Source organism: Alligator mississippiensis, chromosome 5 (genome assembly GCF_030867095.1).
Source record: "Alligator mississippiensis isolate rAllMis1 chromosome 5, rAllMis1, whole genome shotgun sequence".
In the NCBI taxonomy this organism is placed as follows: domain Eukaryota; kingdom Metazoa; phylum Chordata; order Crocodylia; family Alligatoridae; genus Alligator; species Alligator mississippiensis.
In genome coordinates this window covers 98,865,718-98,888,488 of record NC_081828.1, presented here as the reverse complement: position 1 = coordinate 98,888,488, position 22,771 = coordinate 98,865,718, and the positions used below count along the sequence as shown (strand labels likewise).

At 49.2% G+C, this 22,771-nt stretch overlaps 1 protein-coding gene across 5 annotated transcripts in view; it reads right to left on the bottom strand.

The window, feature by feature from the left end:
- Positions 1-22,771, bottom strand: part of TRIO (trio Rho guanine nucleotide exchange factor) — a 533,872-nt gene that overhangs the window by 103,802 nt on the left and 407,299 nt on the right. For all 5 annotated transcript variants that reach the window (XM_019483906.2, XM_006266316.4, XM_014593806.3 and 2 more), the window contains 2 exons: positions 14,941-15,083; positions 14,096-14,195 (listed from right to left, as the gene is read on the bottom strand). In XM_019483906.2, coding sequence (XP_019339451.1) covers positions 14,096-14,195; positions 14,941-15,083 — 243 coding nt within the window. The remainder of the gene's footprint in view (positions 1-14,095; positions 14,196-14,940; positions 15,084-22,771) is intronic.

Here is a 22,771-nt window from a genome sequence, read left to right as displayed (position 1 = left end):
TACTTCCTAATTGACTGACTGCTCCTGCCCTCCCCCACAGCTACCTCACTGCATCTAATCCTGCTTTGTCTTCTTGCCTACTGCTGAGTGCTTGGCTGGAGGCCTGGGGGGCTTCTGGACAAATATTCAACAAACAAAGCCCCTCCACCACTCCAGCCATCTTTTACATCTGCCTCAGTAGCCTTCCCTGTGTGTTCTTGCCATTATGTGGTAAGTCTTGTGGTCCACTCCCCCTGCCCTGGTGCTTGTTGTGTGGCTGAGTAAGTCAGCTCGAGTTTCCCCAGCCCTTGTGTGTTTCCCACCTCCCCCCATATTCTCAAAGTATAGCCCTCTTGGTTTTTTTCCTGCGGGGTCTAGCTTAGGGAGCTTCAGTGCCCTCCCTCCCTCCCTTCTCCCCGACAACTCCAGTCTGCCCTTACTAGATTCACCAGCCACACTGGGTATTTTGTTTTTCTTTATTGTCTTCCCTGCCCTCATGTGAAACAATGGCAGGGCAGGAAACTTCTAGGGGGGCAGATGCCCCCACAGAACTTCCTGCTGCCCCCCACTATGGGGTTGGATCCCAGCCAAGCCCCCAAGGGGATGCATGCCCCTGCAGCCTCCTCCCCAAAGGCAGAGTCTAACCAACCTCCTCCAGGGGTGGTGAAGCCTGCAACCTCTGCTGCAGGGACAGGTGGGACTCTGGTAGGGAGCCAACAGAACCAGGGGTCTCCCCTGGCCCAGCACCCTCGGAGGGGTTCCCAAGCCCCCTCTCCCTTCATCAGGGACCAAGTGCAGGGGCAGTGGAAAGGGCTCCTCTTCAGCCTCCTTCACAGCTTGGGGTGGGAAGGGCAAGGGCCCTGTTCCCAAGCCTAGACCACCAGCGCTTGAGGGGACCAGGTGCACTACACCAGCCAGCACACCCACCCAAGATTGTGGTGGCCTCCTGCTTTCATGGCAAGGAGGTCTTTTTCCTTGCCTTTAAGGCTGCCACACAAAAGGCAGTAGAGAGGGGACTTGTGGTGGAAGGTGAGCATGTCCCCCTCGAGCCTCTAGAAGAGCTGGGGAACAGGGTGGTCCTCAGCTCCATCCCTTCCTATATCCCCGATTGGGCCCTGCTCCCCCAACTCCAAACCCTGGCGAAAGTTATCTCCCTGGTGGTGGCCCTCTCACTGGGGTGCCGAGACCCCAGCCTCCGCCACATGTGCTCTTTCCATCACCAGGTTATGATCCAGCTGGCAGTGGGAGTGCAGCTGGAGGCTGAAGAGTGCCTGACAATTCCGTATCAGGGGGCCCTGTTGAGGATTTTCTATACACTAGGGGACCTGCACTGCTTCTGGCGAGTCATGAGTGCCCCACGGGCCAGGCAGGGAGGGCATCCATGGGTCCCACTGGCAAGAGGGGTGCCCCTACCACCGGTACCCCTCCCCCCTCAGGCCTCCCTGGCACCCCAGCCACAACTTCAAGCCCCCCCTGTGAGCTCAAGTGACTCTGCCCCCCCAACCAAGTTTGGCAGAGTCCAGGGAGGCAGCAGCAACCAAGTGGAGAGAGGGAGCAGGGCCCCCCTGCCCCTACTCATGTCCCCGTCATGGCTGCCACACCTCTGCAACCCTCACCTTCTCCTACTGGAGCCTGTTTACCTGAGGACCACTCCATAGCTGAGTGGGTGCAGGTCCCCTCCGGGCGCAAAGGCAAGAGGAAGGCCCAGGCACAGCTGGAGCCCTCTGATGTGGAGGATTCCTCTCCCGCTCCCAAGACCACCACACAGGGGGAAGGAGCAGCCCAGCCTCTGAGGGCCTCCCCAGCTGTGCCTGACGCCCCACCCCAGTAATGATCAAATGGGTGATCCCCATGGAGGAGGTTTCAGGGCTTCTAGACCATCCTGAACAGGAGCCCATGCAGAAAGCCTCTCATTCTGCTAACCAAGGCCTACCCCCTGAGATCAAGGGCGCTGAGGCCTCGGCCTTGGCCTCCCCAAAGAAAGGCCTGCCAGCAGAGCCTCCTCCTTCTGATGATTTGGGGGATATAGAGGCCCTGGGGCTCAGCCTGGTGAGTCGTGAGGGAGGGGGTCCCCTTTCCCAGGACCCCGAGGCAGACGCTGAAGCCACCCCAGTGCCTGACAGGTTGCTTCCCTCCCTCTCCCAGAAAAAACTGACCTCCAGCCTGCCCCACAGTCCTGTACCAGAGGGGGTTGCGGTGGGGTCCCCTAATCAACAGGCCGATCTCGTTGGGGACCCTGCACAGACCTCGCTAGGCTCCAGCTTTACCCCACCTTCTTGTGAAGGAGCCCCACCCCCACCCCTGTCATAAGGGGCTGCAGAGCTCTCCCAATCCCAACCAGAGTCTGGGATCTTAGTGGACCAGGGAGTTCAGTTGGTGCCTAAGGAGCCCACTGAGCCCTAAGGAGCCCACCAGAAGGAGGACGCCCAAGAACCAGCAGGCTCCATGAAGCCTGCAGACCTCTCAGTCCCAGGGATGAGGTATTTGCATTTCTTGACTGTAACAGAGTCCCGGCTGCGACTCTGTTGCTTAGAAAGAGTAACAGCTGAGGAGGAGTAACGCAGCTGGGAAACAGGAAACACCATACCCTGGAAAACCAATGAGGACCCTGAAGGAAGAATAAGAGGCAGAGAAGATTGCCCAGATTCGCCTGCAGGCACAGACTGAGAGGGAAGTCGGAACGGGAAGTTTTTTCAGGTGAGTCTGAGAGGCACCAACAGGGATAGAGACTCCTATCCCCTCTGACGACGGGAGACCAGGATCACACCAACTCGGCAGGTTGCCACATACCTGAAGAACCCGCTCCAGTGGTGAGTCATGGGGACGAAGGAGGGAAGAGGCGACAGACGGTGGTCCCGAGGTGGTCAAGATTGGCAGAGAGAGATAAAAGCGGAGACCTCAGGAGAGAGGCGCTCCGCTCGCGAACTCAAGCCGTGGCCAGGGGAAATCCCTGGTTCCAGCGCTGACCGCTAATAGGATAATTAGCGGTGGATAGTCAATTAACGGCTAACGTACAGCCTGTGACCATTCCCAAGGAATTCCTTGGTGGATCCCTGTAATTGGCCCTTGTGCCGGGCATTCAGGGTCAAAGTGGAACCGGCTGCAAACAATATAATCTCATTAACCTGGTATCAGGCCAGCGTGTTCCTTCCCGTGGGTACCAGCACTTAATAACTCTTCCTCCCCAGAAATTACCGAAGATCAAAAGTTGTGGCAGGCAAGAATCGTGGGAAAAGCAGGTCCCAAGGGCGGACACGTTGACATTGACCATGACTACACCTGTCGGTCTGCCAGGAAGGTACAGGTAGCCTTGGACCACTGTGGAGATTTTGACAGCGTCCTTACCACTGTGAAGGTGCTGGCAGGGGAAGGCAAGGAGCCCAAAAGGTGCAATGCCCAGATCTATAGGCAGGCCTGCAGTTTCATAGGCTACCTCTATACGTATGGGAGGGTGCTACGTGAACCAGCGGGCCCTACACTGGGCACTGAGATGTGTGAGGTCCCTGCTGAACTGTCTACTCCACACCCCCAGTCATGAGGTCATTTAGGATCACAACCCTGTGCCCATGGGTGCAGGAAGGGTCTCTGGAGGTGCTGGGTGCTCTCCTTCCTTCAGGAGGGAGGGTACCCCATGGTATTCTTGCTGGAGACCCTGACGACTTAATCCAATGAGCCTAGATGGTGACTGGAGTGGGGAGGCAGGGTCTTTTTTAGTCACCTCTTGGCCACCTCTTGCAGGGTGGCTAACCTGTTCTCCCCAGGCCTGTATCCAGAGGTTCTCCAGGACGCTGAAGTGGTGCCAGGCCGCCTGCTGCACCTCCGGGTCTAGGTACAGGGGCTGGTCCTGAACCTTCTGAACATGTATGCCCCTCCGAGGGACACAGAGTTGGTGGATTTCTTCCGCTAGGCGGCCACATATGTCAGCACCCTCAACCCTCGACTTTAGCGTCACCCTAGACACACGAGACCAGTCGGGCAGGGAGTGGAATGAGGCCACTGTGGGTGTCCTCAGGGAGATCCTGACAGACTACTCCCTGGTGGATGTCTGGCATGCCTGTCACCCTACTGACCCCCGTGCTTTCACCTATGTGAGGGTGGGGGAGGAACAGGCATGCCACTCCCGGTTGGACCGGGTTTATATCTCTTTGCTGCACTTTGCCTGGGTCAACTCCTCTGGCATCCAGCTGACCCCTTTCAGTGATCACCACCTTGTCTGGGCCCAGGCTACGCTAGGGCCTGGGCGTCTGGGGTCAGCCTGCTGGCATTTCAATGTCAGTTTGCTGGAGGATGTGGGCTTCAGGGAGGCCTTCCAGGAGTTATGGCTGGCCTGGCAGGAGCAACGGGCAGCTTTCCCCTTGGCTCCAAGATGGTGGGATGCGGGGAAGGTGCGCATCCCTACACTCGGGGGCACACCCGGCAGAGGAAGGCAGTCTGGGAGCAGCTTGAGTGGGAAGTGCTACAGCTGGAGAGGCACCTGGCTACCGACCCAACCAACCCGTCCCTCTGTGGAGAGTGTTGGGAGAGGCGGGAAGAGCTTCGTGCTCTGGACGACCACTGCACCCGTGGTGCGTTTGTCCGCTTGCATGTCCAGATCCTTCAGGAGATGGACTGTGGCTCCCACTTCTTCTATGCCCTGGACAGGAGGCAGGGGGCCAAGAAGTACATCATCTTCCTTCTGACGGCACCCCCCTCATGGATCCAGGTAAGATGTGCCGGAGCGTGGGCCTTCTATGAAGAGCTCTTCTCCCAGGATCCAACCAACACTGAAGCCTGTCAGACCCTGTGGGAGGGACTCCTGCAGGTCAGTGTGGGCGACTGGGACCAGCTGGAAGCTCCTCTCACTCTGGCTGAGTTTTTGCTGCCCTCTGCCTGATGCCTGGCAACAAGGTGCCGGGCATTTACAGGCTGACCTTGGAGTTCTACTGGGCTTTCTGGGATGTCCTCAGCCCGGACCTCACCACGGTCTGGGCCGAATTTGAGGGAAGTGGGGGGCTCCCTGTTTCATGCCGGAGGGCTGTGCTGACCCTCCTGCCAAAGAAGGGGGATCCCAACAACTTTAGGAACTGCATGGATTACAAGGTGGTAGCGAAGGCCATCTTGCTGCGCCTGTGGTCCGTGCTGATGGACATGATCCATCCTGACCAGACGTACATGGTGCCCGGATGTTTCATCTTTGACAACCTGTACCTGGTTCGGGACCTCCTGGAACTAGCACACTGGGAGGGCCTGTCTTTCGCCCTCCTATCTGTGGACCAGGAGAAGGTGTTTGACAGAGTGGATCACGGGCACCTCACAGGCATGCTGCGGGCCTTTGGCTTCAGGCCTCGCTTCGTACGGGCTCTCCAGGTGCTGTATGCCTCTGCAGTGTTTGGTCAAGCTCAACTGGACCTTGACGGAGCCCATCCTGTTCAGGAGAAGGGTGTGTCAAGGCTGCCTCCTGTCAGGCCAGCTATACGCCTTGGCTCTGGAGCTCTTCCTCGTTCTTCTGCAGAAGCGGGTGGCAGGGTTGATGCTCTGGGAGCCAGCAGCACAGCTGGTCCTATCAGCATATGTTGACAACGTATTTCTCATGGTCCAGGACTCAGGTGACCTGGCATAGCTGGAAGCCTGCCAGGCATTGTACCTGGCAGCCTCCTCTGCCCAGGTCAACTGGGTCAACAGCTTTGGCCTGGTGGTGGGTGGCAGGTGGGCTCACTCCCACCCAGGCTCCATGGGATCTGCTGGAGTGCAAGCTTGCTGCTCTACTTGGGGGTCTATTTGTCCCCTACAGATCCCTCCATGCCAGAAAACTGGCACCAGCTGGAGGCAAGGGTGATGAAGCAGCTCTGGGCATGGGCAGGGCTCCTGAGATGTCTCTCCCCGAGTGGGAGAGTGCCGGTCCTGTTCATGCTCTGGCACTGCTTACACTGCCTGTGCCCCCTCAGGTCCTGGAAGGGCTCCAGAGATGGGCGCTGGAGTTTTTCTGGCTGGGACAGCACTAGGTCACTGCAGCACTAGGTCACTGTGGAGGTCCTGAGCCTCCCCTTATGGGAGGGCAGCCAGGGCCTGGTTTGCCTGCACAGCCAGGTCCTGGCTATCCACCTTCAGGCCCTGCAGCGACTGCTATACGATGTCGGTAGCCACGTGGCATGGGGCCACCTGGGACACACGTTCCCTTTGCCACTTCTGGGGGTTCTGATACAACTGGCAGTTCCTCAGCCTGCGAGGCTGCTCCCTGCAGGACCCGCGAAGGATGCCGAATTTCTACCAGGATCTCCTCCGGGCCTGAGGCTGGTCTCCACATCCAGGTCTCCTGCAACAGTCTCCTAGGCTGCTGACCTGCTCATCAAGCCCCTCCTCTGGAACCCCCAGCTGGAGGTGCCAATGGCAGAGGTGCCCCAGTTGTGACAGAGGTTGATCCTAGCTGGTGGAGGACCCATATTGGATACCTCCTGGACTACAACAGGCGGGAGTGGGAGTGGTTGGACCCCGCTGCGCTAGCCTGGCGCATGGGTCTACCCATGACACATGCAACCTGCCGTCTGGTCCAGGAGATAAAATCTACCTTACCTCCCAATGCCCTTTTCTTTGACCAGGTCCTGCATGGTGCGGGTCCCTGCTCCCCATGTCTTCCAGCCCCACGGAGTTTGTTGTGGGGCTGGCACCTCACCCAGCTTCATGGCACTCCCCGCTCCAGCACCTGAGCTGGCTGGAAGACACCAGACGAATCCACTTTTCCACTGTCCGTTGTCCCCAACTCTACGTGCTCGTGCGCCGCACTGTCCATCATGCTGCCCTTGTATCCTGCCCAGACACCAAGTGGCGGGACCTGCTCAGTGACAGCGTCGCTGTGGCACCCCAGTGGCTGAGTCTGTACTCCACCCTCATCCCATGAGCCACTGGGGACCTCAGCTGGCAGCTCCTCCATGGAGCCGTCACCATAGGCACGTATGTGGCAAGCTTCATTGACACCCCGGTCTCCTTCCCCTTCTGCGGGCACATGACCCAGGAGTGTGCCAGGCTGCAGCCCCTCCAGCTCCACCTCCAGAACCTCCTCTTGAAGTTCTGGTTGAATTTCACCCCCCACCTTCTTGTTTTTGGTCACCCCATCCACAGCCCCATCAAGTCCTGGGACCTCCTGGTCAACCTCCTCCTGGCCCTGGCCAAGTGGGCCCTGTACTTGACCAGGAAGGAGGCTCTGGCCGGGAAGGTGCCTGGAGACTGCAAGGCCACTTTCCTCTTGCTTGTCTGTGCATGTTTCCTGGCAGAGCACCAGTGGGCAGCGTCCACCGGCTCCTTGGATGCCTTTGAGGACTGGTGGGTGTGGCCCAGGGGGCTCGGCTTGGTGTCCCCCTCTGGAGAACTTCTTTTCACATTTTGAACCTATGACCCCCATGTCACTTCTACCCTTTTCTTCCTTAGTTGTCCCACTAAACAATTTTTATTTTTATTTTTTTATTAGTTGTATCTTTCAAACTTAGCTGCACTACTGTGTGGGGCCAATTAGTTAACTAGGTGGGCCTTAAGGCCCTCGATCTTTCAAAGATACAAATAGACAGGAGCTTCTCAGACCCAGCCACTTGGTATCTGGGGACACTGGCCCCTTGTGTCAGCTACACTGCTGAAGCAGCATCCCAAATTCACTTTTTAAAATACTGCAAAATCCACAATTAGAACAAGAGAGAAAGAGGGGGGAGGACTGATCAGATGGGCAATGTTTTATTGCTATGTTTACAATGTTAAAGAAATTTGGAAGCCTACCAGTGTCTCTAGCATCATAATAAAATAAATCCTAAATATCTGTATGTTTTAATGTTTGCTTTTGGTTTCCTTATCACATGGTGGGTGTGTGACGGGGGCACGTGGGGTTTGCAGGAGGGGGTGGGAAGGGGGGTGGGGGGTACTGTAGGGGATGAGAGTCAGTATGTCGGTAGGTGTGGAAGGACTATGGGTGTAGGGGCTGCTTAGGAGGGGTGGGTCCCCTGCATGAATGCTGCATGCCCCTGGCAGCTGGGGGGCATGGCAGAACTGGAGGCAGCGGGAGTGTGGCAGCAGCAGTAAGCTCCCACAGATGCCACTGCTGCTGTTGGCGGCAGAGGGAGAGGTGACGAGCACCGACTAGGGGCCAGTGACCACCCGCAGGTGCCACTGGCAGCAACAGTGGGGGCCAGCGGCGATCGCTGACTGCCCACAGATGCCGCCAGTGGCAGGGGCAGTGGCAAGCAGCAATTGAGGGGGTGCACCCACGTGCACTGCCTATGCTCTGCCAATGGTCTCCTTTCCCCTACACAGTACATGAACTACCCTGCCTGCAGGGTCCTAGCCTCCCCCTCCCCCATGGTCTTCAGGCCTCTGCTCCTCTCCAGCCTCCCGAGGCTGGAGAGGAGAACAAGCAGGAGGCTTGTTCCTCCCACTCCCACTCCCGTTGGTTCCCTCAGCTCCCTGTTCATTCCCCTTCTCCCCATTCATTCCCCCCACCTCCCTTGGGAGGCTGGAGACAGTAGGGGAACAAGTAGGAGGCTGGAGACAGCCTCCTGCTTGTTCCCCTGCTCATCTCCAGCCTTGGGAGGCTGGAGATGAGCAGGGGAACAAGCAGGAGATGTCTCCAGGTCTCCCTCTCCCACCTCCTGCTCACCTCCAGCCTCCCAAGGCTGGAGGTGAGCAGGAGAATGAGCAGGGGGCTGGAGACAAGTCCCTGGAAATGAGCTGGAGACATTCCCCTGCTCTCTCTAGCCTTCTGCTCCTTCTCTGCTACTGATGGGTGAGTGTGGGGGGACTGGGGGAATGAATGGGGAGTTGGGGGAAGGAACGGGGCTGAGCAGGGCCTCCTCCAAGGTCCCCTCCCCCCTCCTCCAGCCACCCAACCCCCTACTTACCTGTCAGAAGCCAGGTCCAGGTCCCTGTAGCTTACACCGCTGCCTGCCCCACATGGGCAGGCAGCGTGCTTCACAATCGGGAAAAGGGCCAACCACAGAGATGCTCTGACAGGCTACTAGAGCATCTCTGTGGAAGACCGAGCCTCTGGTTGCCTATGGGCATGATCCGGGACCATGCCCTGACCTGTTTTTTTGTCCCGGGTATTGGTTGACCCCAGAGGTCTAATTTTGCCCTCCCCACTGAAAATTTGCAGCGACGGGAACTTTTTTGTTTCTGCACGTGCCTCTTACAGTGTCTCAAAGGGGTGTGAGATGCCGCAAGAGGCATGTGTGGGCTTGTCTGGATGTACCCATAAAGGCCAGATGCTCTCTGCTTTTAACACAGATGTTCTTCTTCCCCATTCCCTTAATTAAATGTAAGCCAACTAATATCGTGCTAATTTTTTTTTCCATTCAAGCACTCAAGCCAGAAAGAGGCCTAGAACAAGGGGAAGATGCACAGATGAAGTTTATTGCTTTCCAGGTGAACGCTATTAAATAAAGGGAGTTTAGCAGTGAATGTGGACAGTACAAGGAACAAATTAATACACATCACTGCTCCATATGTTAGCTATTTAAACACGCTGCAGCTCACACCACAGATGGCATAGCAGACAGTGTTAAAAAGGCAATACTAAACTCAGTTCTTAGAAGTGCACAAGCTCTATAGGCAAGTGTGGGATCTCTTTCACACTGTAGTTAAGTATCAGGAGCCAAGATCTCCTACCAACCACCTCATCAGAGGGCAGAATAATTTTATGAAAAAAAATTAGATTTAACTCTAAACTTTTGCCCTACTTTTGGAACTGAATAATCATTCCAACCTGAATTTGATTGTTAGGCAACATTTCTCTTTTTCAATTGTTTCTGCAGCCTTCATGTTGCTTAACACACCTTATAATGCAGTTTCATCTTTAGCACTGATAAATGCAATTGGAGAGCTAGGGGTGTCAGTGATTAAATACATCACTCAAACAGCTGGTGCTGGACAGCTTTGGCAAGTCTATCTGGAGAAAGAGAAAAAGAAACCTAATGGAAAGGGTAAGATTGATTTACACTGATGAGAACATTAGGGATTCAAAGCAGCCTAAATCCAGTTTTAAAAGTTTCACAAGGGATTTTAAATTCTTCACAGAAATTAATTCTTCTCTGTCAAGAAACCCCTTATGTAAACTGTATAAATAATAAATGAAGAGGCAAAGACTGAACCACAGAAGTTGCTGGAAAAGCAGAAGCAAAATAAGAAAGGAATTCTAACCCGCTGAACACCCACAGCTTTAGAGGGGTTTAAGTTTTTAATTAACTAACTTAACCTGTGACAAATGCCAGTAAGTTGCACATATTGATAGTCTGATATATAATTTTTTATACAGGTTGGGTGATTTTCAGTGGAGTGGTAGCTTAAATGGATTGACCTTCCATCCCCAGAATATAACCACCAGATGCACATTAATGTACAGCTCATAGAAGGAGTTTCATATCTTCCCATGTTAATTAAATCGCAACACTGTGCAAGAAAATTTCATATGCATGTGTGCACACAACGCCCCCCCCCATTTAAAAAAACTTGCTAAGCATAAAGCAAACTTTACATGGTGTCAAATGAGGTGAATGGGGCTGTTTTTAGCACGGTATTCCTAGGCTAGGACTGGAAATAGGCTAGGATTGGAAACATTTATCTTCTAGTTCTCACTGCAGTTCCACAACTGGCCATCTGCTTGTGGGTTACATCTCCAAAGTAAGTTTTGTCTCCCCACAGGGCTCCAACAAAACCTCTTCCTCTCACCTGTGTGCCAAACAACCACATGCCTCCCAGAATAGATTGTTTTCTCTCCTGATGATAGCCAAGCAAAGCTAAAGAACCTACCTCTTCTGAAAGGCAGGGGCCTTTCTCTGCTCCTTACCACCACTTCAGGAGGGATGTCTCAGAAAGAAAAAATCAGCACCCACTTCCTCAGCATCTCTACTAACAATAACAATAACTTGAGAGAGAGGGGTGTCACAATGGGACAGTAGCTAAGGCCTCACCTTTTCATTTTTCCACTCCCACCAGGGTTCTTGGTTGGGCTGGGGTGCTACAATCCCCACAAAAGACTAGATTTTTTTAAACTTTTGATTGCGCATAAATTTGAAATAGCTAACATATAAGAAGGCTACTCTGGATATTTGTTGCAATTTGCTCCAAGCTCCACAGCTTTGTAGTTAACGCTAGGTTGACTTCCAGGAAATCTCTCCCCCATTTCCTCTGGCAAATCCTTTTTGCTGAGTGGATACACAGTTCGTATTTAAGGTATGTAAGTTTGTTTATTCTGCTCTAACCACATATAAATCATTTTTACTGGAGAAAACAAGTGCTTTTATTCAGGTCTTGAGCACCATCAGCGCATTTGATTTTTACTGTGCCACATACACATAAATAATAAAGTTATACTAATGTTCTAATGCTTAATGGTTTCATCACCTGATTGCAGCTATTTTAAATTGGGTAAAGTTAATGGTTTTGAACAGTGATCCCTTTATTTTACCTGTTTCAAATTTAATAAACCCCCCCCCCCCCCCCCCCAGGCCAAATAGTTTGTGGAATTTCATTTAGAACCAAGAAGCTGTTTGACTCAATGGCATTAACAGCACCTAAAAATCTAGCCTTCTACCTCCTTTTACTACCTCATTCTGTAAGTGATTTAAACATTGTTAAGCCTTTATACCACAAAATCATGTGCCAAGTTTCAGCCCCAAGTGGACCATAGCTAATGAATTAAAAACCTGTTACAAAGATAGATACCTATTACTTATGATACTGCAATTGTATTCATATTCCCCAGACTATCGTGGTCTCCTGTACCTTCATATGAAAATAAAAAAAACCCAACATTGTTTTTTCTAATAGCTTGTCACCTCTACTTCTTCCTTAATATGTTCAAGGAATCAAGAACAATTTTTACTTAACATACCCAATCTATGTAGGTACTTGATATACTTTATCCATATAGTTATATTTTAAAATCTGTACAAAGGGCTGCAGCTTTTTCAAGAAATGTAACAGAAAGTTGGTAGTAAGATACTGTCTTGTGAAGACCTGATTATTTTACCAGGTATAATATATACCATTTTCAGCACATACATTAAACAACAAAATGTTGAAGTCAATTAAAGCTCCTAGTGTGTCCTCCCCCCACCTACTCATTATAAAATAAATAGTTTGCAGTAAATCTCTTAGTCTTCATCTTGAATTAATGATGTTTTACTGAATTAATCCATGAAACCCAAAATGACGTGTACTGATTTTTCAGTATGTGACAGAAACAAGAACTTTTTATAACCTCAAGCCAACTGATGCACATTTTGGACAAAGCATAGGTGATACCCTATGTCCCAACGTAAACAGCTGCCCTCCTCTGTTAATTATGATGTAATATTCCCTGAGAAATGGGGTGGCTTGTCTTTAGTTTCCTCTCAAAGCAATGCTTCATGCATCACGTGATAATTGTTAACAGACTTGGCTGAATGGAATTCCATTAGGAGTTTCCTAAATGTACTGATTGGCTTAACAACTGATCACATCTGTAGAGAAGACAAATTTCTTAGCAGCATCCCACCTAGCTAGCATTATAAATTAAACGAGGAGGAAGACTAGTGAACATTATAGCCTGCCAGGTCCAATTTTAAGTTTCTCCATGAGTTCAGCAATGCTCCTAATGCAGATTAGGCCCTATATTATACTAATGCAAAAATGCCTGTTAGAACTCTTATCTATCTGCCTCCATTCTGAGCAAAGCAGAGAAGGACCAAGCATTTTTTGAAAGCTGTACTATGCATTAATCCTCTCCCTCAGAGCATGTATATTCAGTGTGGTCATATAAATTCATTTACACATTCTGGATTCAGACACTACCCAAGTCAAAGTGGATTTTTATCCAAATAAAACACAGGAGGAAATTAGACAACAAAAGCTGCTGAGAGATTTCCACTTCTCCCTCCCACTCACCCTTCCTCCTAGAGCCTGTGTAGCATATTTCTGGCTTACAGTTTTACAGCTACAGTACATGATCTCTGCATGCAGCAACTACCGACTGCTGGCACAAATGCAGCTGACCCAAATGTAGCTTACATTTGCCAGATGGAATCATCTCAACTTTGCATATCTTGATGGGAGATGAACTTCTCTGCTTCCTTCTCTTCCTTGATTAGCAAACTACCTGTAAGTTTGACTCAACGATGAAGGGGATCCCTTTTTTTTTTTTTTTTTTGCATGGTAAGTCCTGCTTGGAACACTCAGCTAGCCATCCTGGTAAACCACTGATGATTTGCTCAGCAATTTGGCTCACCAGATCCACTCACAATCAGTGAGATTAGAGTAGGAGAAAGTAAAACAAAACAATTTGTCCCCTGCCCCACCTATACCCCACACCTCTACTTTTTGTAGAGAGTTTAACTGTTGCTGCCCTTTCAAATGTTATATTCTTATGTCCCCAGAATCCCCAATAACTTTCTGATTGTACTTCAGGTACTATTATATTTCTTGTTTGCCATCTTCTGGGATCTCTGGTTAACTGACATTTGCAACCACATACTAAACACCAAGTTCTTATCTTTCTTGTATTCACAGAAAAAACCCTCAGTTGCTGTACTTGCCTAATAAAGTCACTCATCTACAATAAGCCTGTAGGGAAAAAGAAAATGTGCCAAAATGGCATGGCACAACATATAATGACATGGGTTATCCTTTAATTAACAACATAAATTTCATCAGCTTTTATGAAGGAAAATTCTACTAGTTTTGTAAAACAACTCATCCATAAACATGCCATCATTTAAGAATTCTAGACCAAAATACAAAGGAGGCACAAACAAATGCCTAGCTATCACACATGGTACAAGGTAAGTTTTTAGAAAGATAAAGTGAGATGAGGCAACACACTGGAGGTTGATTATCTGATTTTAGTCTCTTTCTCAGGGTTCTTCATTTTCAGTGCAAGATGGCCTTGAGTCAAAACTTTAAATCATTCCAATGTGGAGGAAAACAATGGTGCGAGTCCAGCCTAAACTAAAGCCTTTTGAGAAGGCCCCTAGTTTAAAGCCATGATCTTCCACTGCCAAGAGACTGAAACACCGTTTGTTTAGCTGCTGAGAAACATGGCTGAACAAGGAAGCAGTACAAACCACTAGCAATGCTTCTAAGTGCTTGTTTGACAAGAAAAGGGAATGCCACTCAGGGCTCTTACCTTATCACTGTCTAGTGTGTTCTGTGAAGTCCGTGATGCAATTGAAATTGTATCAGGCTGACTGCTGCCTTCTCCCTGACTGTCCAGGTCCTCCCCATCTCTGCAAAAACACAAACTTATTGTTAGTATCTAACTGGCACTATGTTTTCCAGGTTCCCACTTATCTACCTCCCTAATAGCAGATACTCAGGTATTGTAGCAAAAACGCACAACATAGCACCTAAAAGACAGCAGCTGGAAACTTGCCTTACACACCAAAATTGGTTGAATTATTCTATTTTACATTTTAAAACGCAATGAACTAGAACTAACTCTTTGTCTACCCTACTTCATATAGAAGCAGAGCAACAAAACAACCAGAGAGGACCCTAGCAAGAGACCCTCATGGATATTTAGCTAAAATTCCCAGGCAGATCACTCATGACATATAAAAAAGTCTGATTTAAATAACACCAAGTACTTGAGTAACACACACTTAACTGTAAAAGTTTAATATGTCTGTGCCCACCTCCTGGGCTGCTGAACAGGTAGGTCAGGCCACTATGCTTTTCAAACAGCATGTCCATTTACAACCAGAAATATGCAAGGGAATGAACAGAGCAGAAATCTGAACACATTCAGTACAGCAGTCAATGGGAACTTAATTTATTAGGACCATACTGGACGATCAAATTTGGCCAACAATGACTTCCTAACTTGGCCCCAGTTGCTGACAGTCATGAGAACACAGTGTTCCTTTCAGAGAACTATACCACAGCAGTTGATACATGGTTTTGGGATTAGTGTTGCTTTACAAATGATGTTCCTGCCACACATCTTGATAAGCTACTCAAAACTCCACTAACCTCCTTCCCTTCTGCTTAGTTGTTGGCGCAGTCTTGGGGATGTGGATTGGTTCTTTCAGCGCTCCTTTCAAATGAATGGTCCTTTCTTGTATCACTTCCCGGATGTGTTTGATCCAATCTTGTTTATTCTCTATGCTAGAAGCCTATAAAGTGCAAACAAATAGACTGTTATGGGTCTCTGTTCATCAGCTGACCTGGCATGTGCATAGGCTCAAGCATAATTCCAAGTACTTTTTATAAATTAATTTAGAGAATCAACCTAGCTCCTTACATTTTGAAGCAATATTTTTCTGTTCCAGTTTTGCCCAGATTGCTTCCTCCAAAGGAATTTAGTTTTGCACACCATTGTGTAAAACCATCAAGTTCAAGGTCCTACTATGCTAGATGTTTATCTGTTGCAAAACCTACCACAATTGGTACTTCAGCATCTGCAGTAACTAACTGCCTACAAAGTAGTAACTGAACATGATGAGTCAAGCTGAGTGAAGTCCAAAAGACCTGTTGATATTACACAGAAAACCCGCTATCGTTGTAGTACTGCAACCTGCATGTTTACATACTGTTCTGCTCATTTGGGCGTGGTATGGAGGAGGATTACCAGGAAAATGGAATCTTTATTTAAGGTTCATGGTTTTTTTTAAAGGCCTGTAATCGGACAGCTGCATTTTGGAGGTTAAAAGACTTTGGTACTCTATCACTTTATTTCTGGTTTGATGCCTCAATTCACATGTTTGCAATCTCAGTATCAGATACAAAATTACAGGCAAGGCCAAAAACCAATTAAGATCTGTTGACAAACATTGGTCTGTAGTTCCTCTATTTTTTCTTATTTAACTTCATAATCTCTAACATGTCACAGTTGTTCATTAAGTTACATGAAGATCTCACATGTGGACTGAAGTGGAGGGTTAAATATTGCAAGGTCAGAAGAACTCCAAGGACAGTGAACCAGTCTTTATGGTCAAATACTGTTGATCAAAGAAAAATTCATGGTGGGGAAAAAAAAAACTTGGGGAGATTTGTTTCTAAGACACTCCCTTAAGTCTTTTTTCCCCATGAAATGTAATCACATTTGCTGTTACAATACCACAAACTCCTAGGAAGTTTTGACTTAAAACATTTCAGAATTACAGAAGCACCCTTCTACAGGAGACAAAATTGACAAAGGCTAGATGGAAATATGACTAAGAGTACCTTATTAAAATATTGTATACACTGCACAATTGGCTTATGGGGATATTTTCCAACTAAACAACAGAACCTTTAAGATGCTGCCAGTGTAATTCAGCCCCTAAAACCTAACTTCAGGAACACACACGAGACAAGGAAAAAACAACAAAAAACTTGCCTAAGCACTGAAATTATAACCACCAGAGACCAGTCTAAGCAACTACTTAGTTCTGCCAAAAAAGTTCAGAAGGACTTCTGATGGAAGACACAGCAAGTTGTTTGCTTTAATATTAATTTAGTGGGAGGACTTGCATGGTAACAGAATGGCATTAAATGTCCTAATTTCCATACAGCAGTTGTAATGCTGGACAACCAGTCCAATTTCTCAACCTCCTGAGATTCTTGCCTCATTTCCAGGTCCATACCGCATATATAAACAGAAGATGAAGAACGGAAAAATCTGCTGTCTAAGAAGTAATAGGGACAGGAAGAATTTAATCCATTTTTCTGCTATTCGGGTAGGGATTAAGAATGCCTCAAAGACAGCATTAATTGAGAACTACTACACAAGTAAGCCCCAACATACTTTAAGACTTAAGTATAGGTTCAACGCACTGTTGACTTAAAAGGAGTCCAGGAGAGCGGGCTGTATTTTCATAGATTCATAGATGTTAGGGTCGGAAGGGACCTTATTAGATCATCGAGTCCGACCCCCTGCATAAGCAGGAAAGAGTGCTAGGTCTAGATGACCCCAGCTAGATACTCATCTAACCTCCTCTTGAAGACCCCCAGGGTAGGGGAGAGCACCACCTCCCTTGGGAGCCCTTTCCAGACCTTGGCCACTCAAAAGAAGTGGCCACTTTTAAAGAAGCCTTACTCAGGGTGCAGCACCGAACCATCCCAATTCGCAGGAAGACTAGCAAGTATGAGAGAAGACCAGGTTGGCTTAGCAGGGAACTCTTCAATGAGCTAAAATACAAAAAGGAAGCTTACAAGAAATGGAAACTTGGACAAATGAGTAGGAAGGAGTATAAGAGTATACTGCTCAGACATGCAGGGGTGAAATCAGGAAGGCCAAACACAACTAGAATTGTAGATAGCAAGGCATGTGAAGGGGAACAAGGAGGATTTCTACAAGTGTGTCAGTAACAAGAAGAAGATCAGAAAAAGTGTGGGCCCCTTACTGAATGGGGGAGGGAACCCAGTGACCGATGATGAGGAAAAGGCAGTGCTCAATGCCTTTTTTACCTCCGTCTTCACAGGCAAGGTCATCTCCCAGACAGCTGCATCTAGCATCACAGTTTGGAGAGAAGGCAAGCAGATGACAGTGGTGAAAGAACAGGTTACAGAATATTTAGAAAAAATCTGGATGTGTGCAAGTTCATGGGGCTGAATATAATGCACTGGAGGGTGCTGAGTGAGTTGGCTGATGTGACTGCAGAGCTGCAAGCCATTATCCTTGAAAACTCATGGTGATCGGGATAGGTCTTGGATGATTGGAAAAAGGGCAAATACAGTGCCCATCTTTAAGAAAGAGAGAGGAACTGGGGAACTACGGACACTTCAGTCCTTGGAAAACTCATGGAGCAGGCCCTCAAGGAATCAATTTCTAAGCGCTTGGAGAAGAAGAAAGTGACTAGGAATGGTAAGCATAGATTCACCAAGAGCAAGCCATGCCTGGGCAACCTGATTACCTTACATGACAAGATGACTGGCTCTGTGGATGCAGGTAAAACAGTGCATGTGATATACCTTGACTTTAGCAAGGATTTTCATACGGTATCTCACAACATTCTCATAAAAAGCTAAGGAAGTACAGGTTAGATGACTGGATTGCAAGGTGGACAGAAAAGTGGCTGGATTCCTGGGCTCAAAGGGTAGTAATTGGTGGCTCAGTGTTTAGGTGGCAGCCAGTATCAAGTGGAGTGTCCTAGGGGTTGGTCCTGGGGCCAAGTTTTGTTTAAGATCTTCATCAATGATCTGGAAGATGGGATGGAGTGCACCCTCAGCAAGTCTACAAATGATACCAAGCTGGGGGAAAACAGTAGATATGTTGAAGGGTAGATAGAGCTAGGATTCAGAGAGACCTAGACAAATTGGAGGAATGGACCAAAATAAGTTCAATAAAGACATGTGTGAAGTCCTGCACTTAGGATAGAACAATCCCGTTGCAACAGAGCCCCTACTCGTTACTACAGGAAGAAGGGGATTAGGAGTTCCTGGTACTCCCTTCCTCTGCCAGTTCATCCCCTCCCTTTGTAGTGGGGTCCTATCTCTGGTTTCTTTTTCCCGTCTCCTCGTCCCCTGCAACTTGTCTCTCTCTCTGTTTTACTTACGCTTCTTGTATTGTCAGAGTCAAATCCACAGGAAGAGAAGCTTGAAACAACATGATCCCGGGTCCAGGTGCAAACAGTGCCCGATGGCCCAGGGGATGGAAGAGGAGGGTCAGGTGACTTGGAACACCCTTTAGAAGCCCAAGCCTCAGGCCAGACAAGGCCATAGGAGCTACAGGGGATGGAGTCCTTGATGGTGGGACTTGGGGGCCAAACCCAAGATCATGAAAAGATAAAGCAGAGCAGCAGCCAGAGTGGAGAAAACCTGAGAGCCTACACTGGGAGAAAGCTGAGTACCTTGAGGTTTTTCTGTTTTTCTTTTGCTTGGAGCATGCCACTGCAGGGTGAGACAAACACCAAAACTAACATTTCTTTGAGTTAGGACTGGTAACTGTGTCGTGTGGTTTTTGTTTCCCTGGTGAACTGGATTGTGGCTGTAGGGGAAGCAGAAGCCACTGAAAGGAGTGCTTGGGGACACCGTGAATTTCAGACTCTGTTGAGAGATGGAAGATAAAAGACTAGGGGTATGTTCTGAGGCTGAGAAGAGCAGAGCCTGGCAGGGACTGAAAGGCAGGCATGGAACGTGGGAAAACAGGACCTGTGGCTCCAGTTGCCTGTGCAGGGGTCTCATGTGGCTTGGAACCTGAGGTCACAAGGGTGTAGCCAAAGCTGAGCCAGAAGCTTGCGGCCCTGAACAATGAGCTCCAAGCTAGGGGGCACAGCCAACTTAGAACTGGGACAAGACCAGGAGAGCCATGGTTTAGACATGGGTCCCCTTTCCCAAAGCTTTATTCACCTTTTGTACAGCATCCCCATCTAGTTATTACATCAAGATGGGGCAGGCGAGAATACAGGGGCAGAGAAAGGGCACATAGCAGGAAGAGGCTCCTAAAGATGGAAATACAGTGCTGGCACCGTTGGGTGTACTGAAGTAATGGTACAGACTTGGGACTACCTAGCTAAGCAACAGCTCTATAGAAAAGGACCTGTAGGTTACAGTGGACAATTAACTGGATACTAGTCCACAGTGTGCCCTTGATGCCAAGTCAGCTAACATCATACCGCACTAGTATAAGCACTGCCAGCAGAGTGAGGAAAGTGAGTATTCCCCTCTATTCATAGATTTCATAAACATTCAGGCTGGAAGGGACACTGGAGGATCATCAAGTTCCGCCCCCTGCCTGGGGGCAGGAAGTCAGCAGGGATCATAGGATCCCAGCAAGATAAACATCCAAAAGTGTCTTGAAGGCGTTCAAAGTGGGTGCTTGAACCACCTCCGGCGGCAGTCTGTTCCAAACCTTGGAACAGTTAAGAAGTTCTTCCTTATGTCCAGACTGAAATGGTTGCAGAGGAGTTTGTGACCATTTGATTTTGGCATCCCTTGGGGCACTCTGGTGAACAGATGTTCCCCCAGATCCTGGTGAACACCCCTAATAAACTTATAGGTGGCCACCAGATTGCCCCTGAGCCTGTGCTTTTCCAGGCTGAAGAGTCCCATGGCTCTCAGCCTCTCATCATAAGGTCTGTTTTCCTGACCTCTGATCATGCACATGGCTCTCCTCTGCACTCTCTCAAGCTTCTCCACATCCTTTTTGAATTGTGGAGCCCAAAACTGGACGCAGTACTCCAGCTGCGGCCTCACCAAGGCCAAGTACAAGGGGAGAATGATGCCCCGGGATTTGCTTGAGAAGCATCTATGGATGCAAGCCAGGGTTTTGCTCGCTTTACTAGATGCAGCATCACATTGAAGGCTCATGTTCATCTTGTGGTCAATCATGACCCCCCAAGTCCCTTTCATCTGTAGTGCTAACCAGTGTAGCCCTGCCGAGCCTATAAGCATGCTGTAGGTTTTTCCTCCCAAGGTGGAGAACCTTGCCTTTTTCAGTGTTGAACACCATTAGGTTCTCATCCACCCATTTCATGAGCCTGTCAAGATCTGCCTGGATCACCCTCCTGTCCTCAGGTGTGGATGCTTTACCCCAGAGTTTGGTGTCATCGGCAAACTTGGCCAGCCCGCTTCTGAAACCAATGTCTACATTTTTCGTGAAGACGTTAAAAAGTGTAGGTCCTAGGACAGAGCCTTGAGACCCCACTGGTCACCGCACACCATGACGATTGACTTCCATCAACCACCACCCCTCTGGGTCCTGCCAAGGAACCAATTCCCCAGCCAGTGGATCGTGGTGAGGTCAAGGCCACAGTTAGCCAGTTTTGCCAAGAGGTGATCATGGGATACCAGATCAAAGGCTTTTTTAAAGTCAAGATATACAACATCAATCTCTTCCCCCTTGTCCAGGTGATAGGTCACCTTGTCGTAAAAGGACATGAGATTGGTCAAGCAAGACCTACTCGCAACAAACCCATGCTGGGTATCCCTCAGGATATTTCTGTCAACTAGCCTGCATAGGATGGCCTCTGATCATCGTTTCCAAGACCTTCTTCAGGACAGAGGTGAGGCTGATGGGTCTGTAGTTTACTGGATCTACTTTCCTCCCTTTTTTGAAGATAGGCAACCACATTGGCCTTCTTCCAACTGTCAGGCACTTCACCAGAGCACCAGGAGTTCTCAAAGATCCGTGCCAGGGGCTGAGCTATGATGCTTGCCATCTCTTTGAGTACCCTTGGGTGTAAACCAATCAGGGCCGGCTGACTTGAAGGTATCCAGCCTGTCAAGGTGTTCCTTTTACAAGGTCAGCTTTGATGGATGGTAAGGAATCTCCCTCATTTGGCCCTCCCTGTCCCACAGTGGGCAGGGGAGTCCCATGGGACTGGGGAAAAACTGACGCAAAGTACCCATTTAGCAAATTTGCTTTTTCCTGGGCATTGGTTGTCAGTTGTCCCATCTGGTTTAGCAGGGGTCCAATGTTGCCCTTGCTTTTCCTCCGGCTCCCCACCTATCTAAAAAAGGACTTTTTATTGTCTTTAATATTTGTAGCTAGCTGGAGTTCCGTCACAGCCTTGGCTTTCCTGGTTTGCTCTCTGCAGGTCCGGACCAGAGCAGAGTATTCCTCCTTGACGGTGGTTCCAGTTTTCCATCCTTCGTATGTCTTCCTTTTAAGACGCAGGAGGTCCACTAGTTCCCTGGAGAGCCAAGGGGGCTGCTGTGCCCTTTTGCTGCCTTTCGTCCGAGATGGGATAGACTTCGCTTGCGCATCCAGGATTGCTCCCTTGAGGAGCAGTGACTCGTCCTGAACTCCCCTCCCTTTTGGGTTGTGGCCCTTTAGGGCCTCACTGACAAGCCTCCTGAGCTTGTCAAAGTCAGCTTTCCTGAAGTTGAGGACTTCTGTATTACTTACTGACTTGCCAGCTTTACAGCGGATGGTGAAGCCACATTAGCACTGGTGAAGCCACATCTGGAGTACTGTGTCTGGTTTTTGGGCCCTCCACTACAGGAAGGATGTGGACAAATTGGAGACAGTCCAGCAGAGGGCAATGAAAATGGTTAGAGGGCTGGGGCACATGACTTCTGAGGACAGGCTGAGGGAACTGTGCTTATTTAGTCTAGAGAAGAGAAGACTGAGGGAGGATTTAACAACAGCATTCAGTTACCTGAAGCGGGGGGGGTTCCAAAGATAATGGTGCTAGACTGTTCTCAGTGGTGGCAGATAAAAGAACAAGAAACAATGGTTTCAAGTTGCAACAAGGGACATTTAGGTTAGATATTAAGAAAAAAATTCTCACTAGGAGAATAGTAAAGCATTGGAACAGGCTACCTAGAGAAGTTGTGGACTCTTCATCCTTGGAGGTTTTTAATACCTGGTTCAACAAAGCCTTAGCTGAGATGACAGTTGGGGATGGTCCGACTTTGAGCAGGGGGTGGGACTAGATGACGTCCTGAGGTCCCTTCCAACTCTAATTTTCTATGATTGTAAGAATCCTGGGCTTCCTGTGCATGGGGAGTTATAAAACTATGTATATTGCCCAGCTGAACACCACATGGATTTTTACTCATCCCTGGAGCTTGAGGATTGGGCTGCCCCTTAGCTGGGGTTTTGATAATCAGCTGAATGTCAGCTGGGGTTAAAGACTGGTCTGATTCCCAGCCCCAACTAACAATCATTTGACTGTTGGCACCCAGGTTTCATCTTGCTGATTTGGGGAGAGCCTGGGCTCATGATCCCAGGCTCCCTTTGCACATGTGGCATGGCAGGAAGCATGATTGACTGGTGCCTCCTGAATCTGGGGGGTGGCACCCGCAGAAGCCGCCGACCCTGTCGGGGGGGCACCAGCCCTACCGACAGTATCAGGGTCAGCTGTCGAGGGGGCACATGCACCCCTGTGCACCCCCTACCAGTCGCCTATGGCAGGAAGAGTGATTGTTGGGGTCA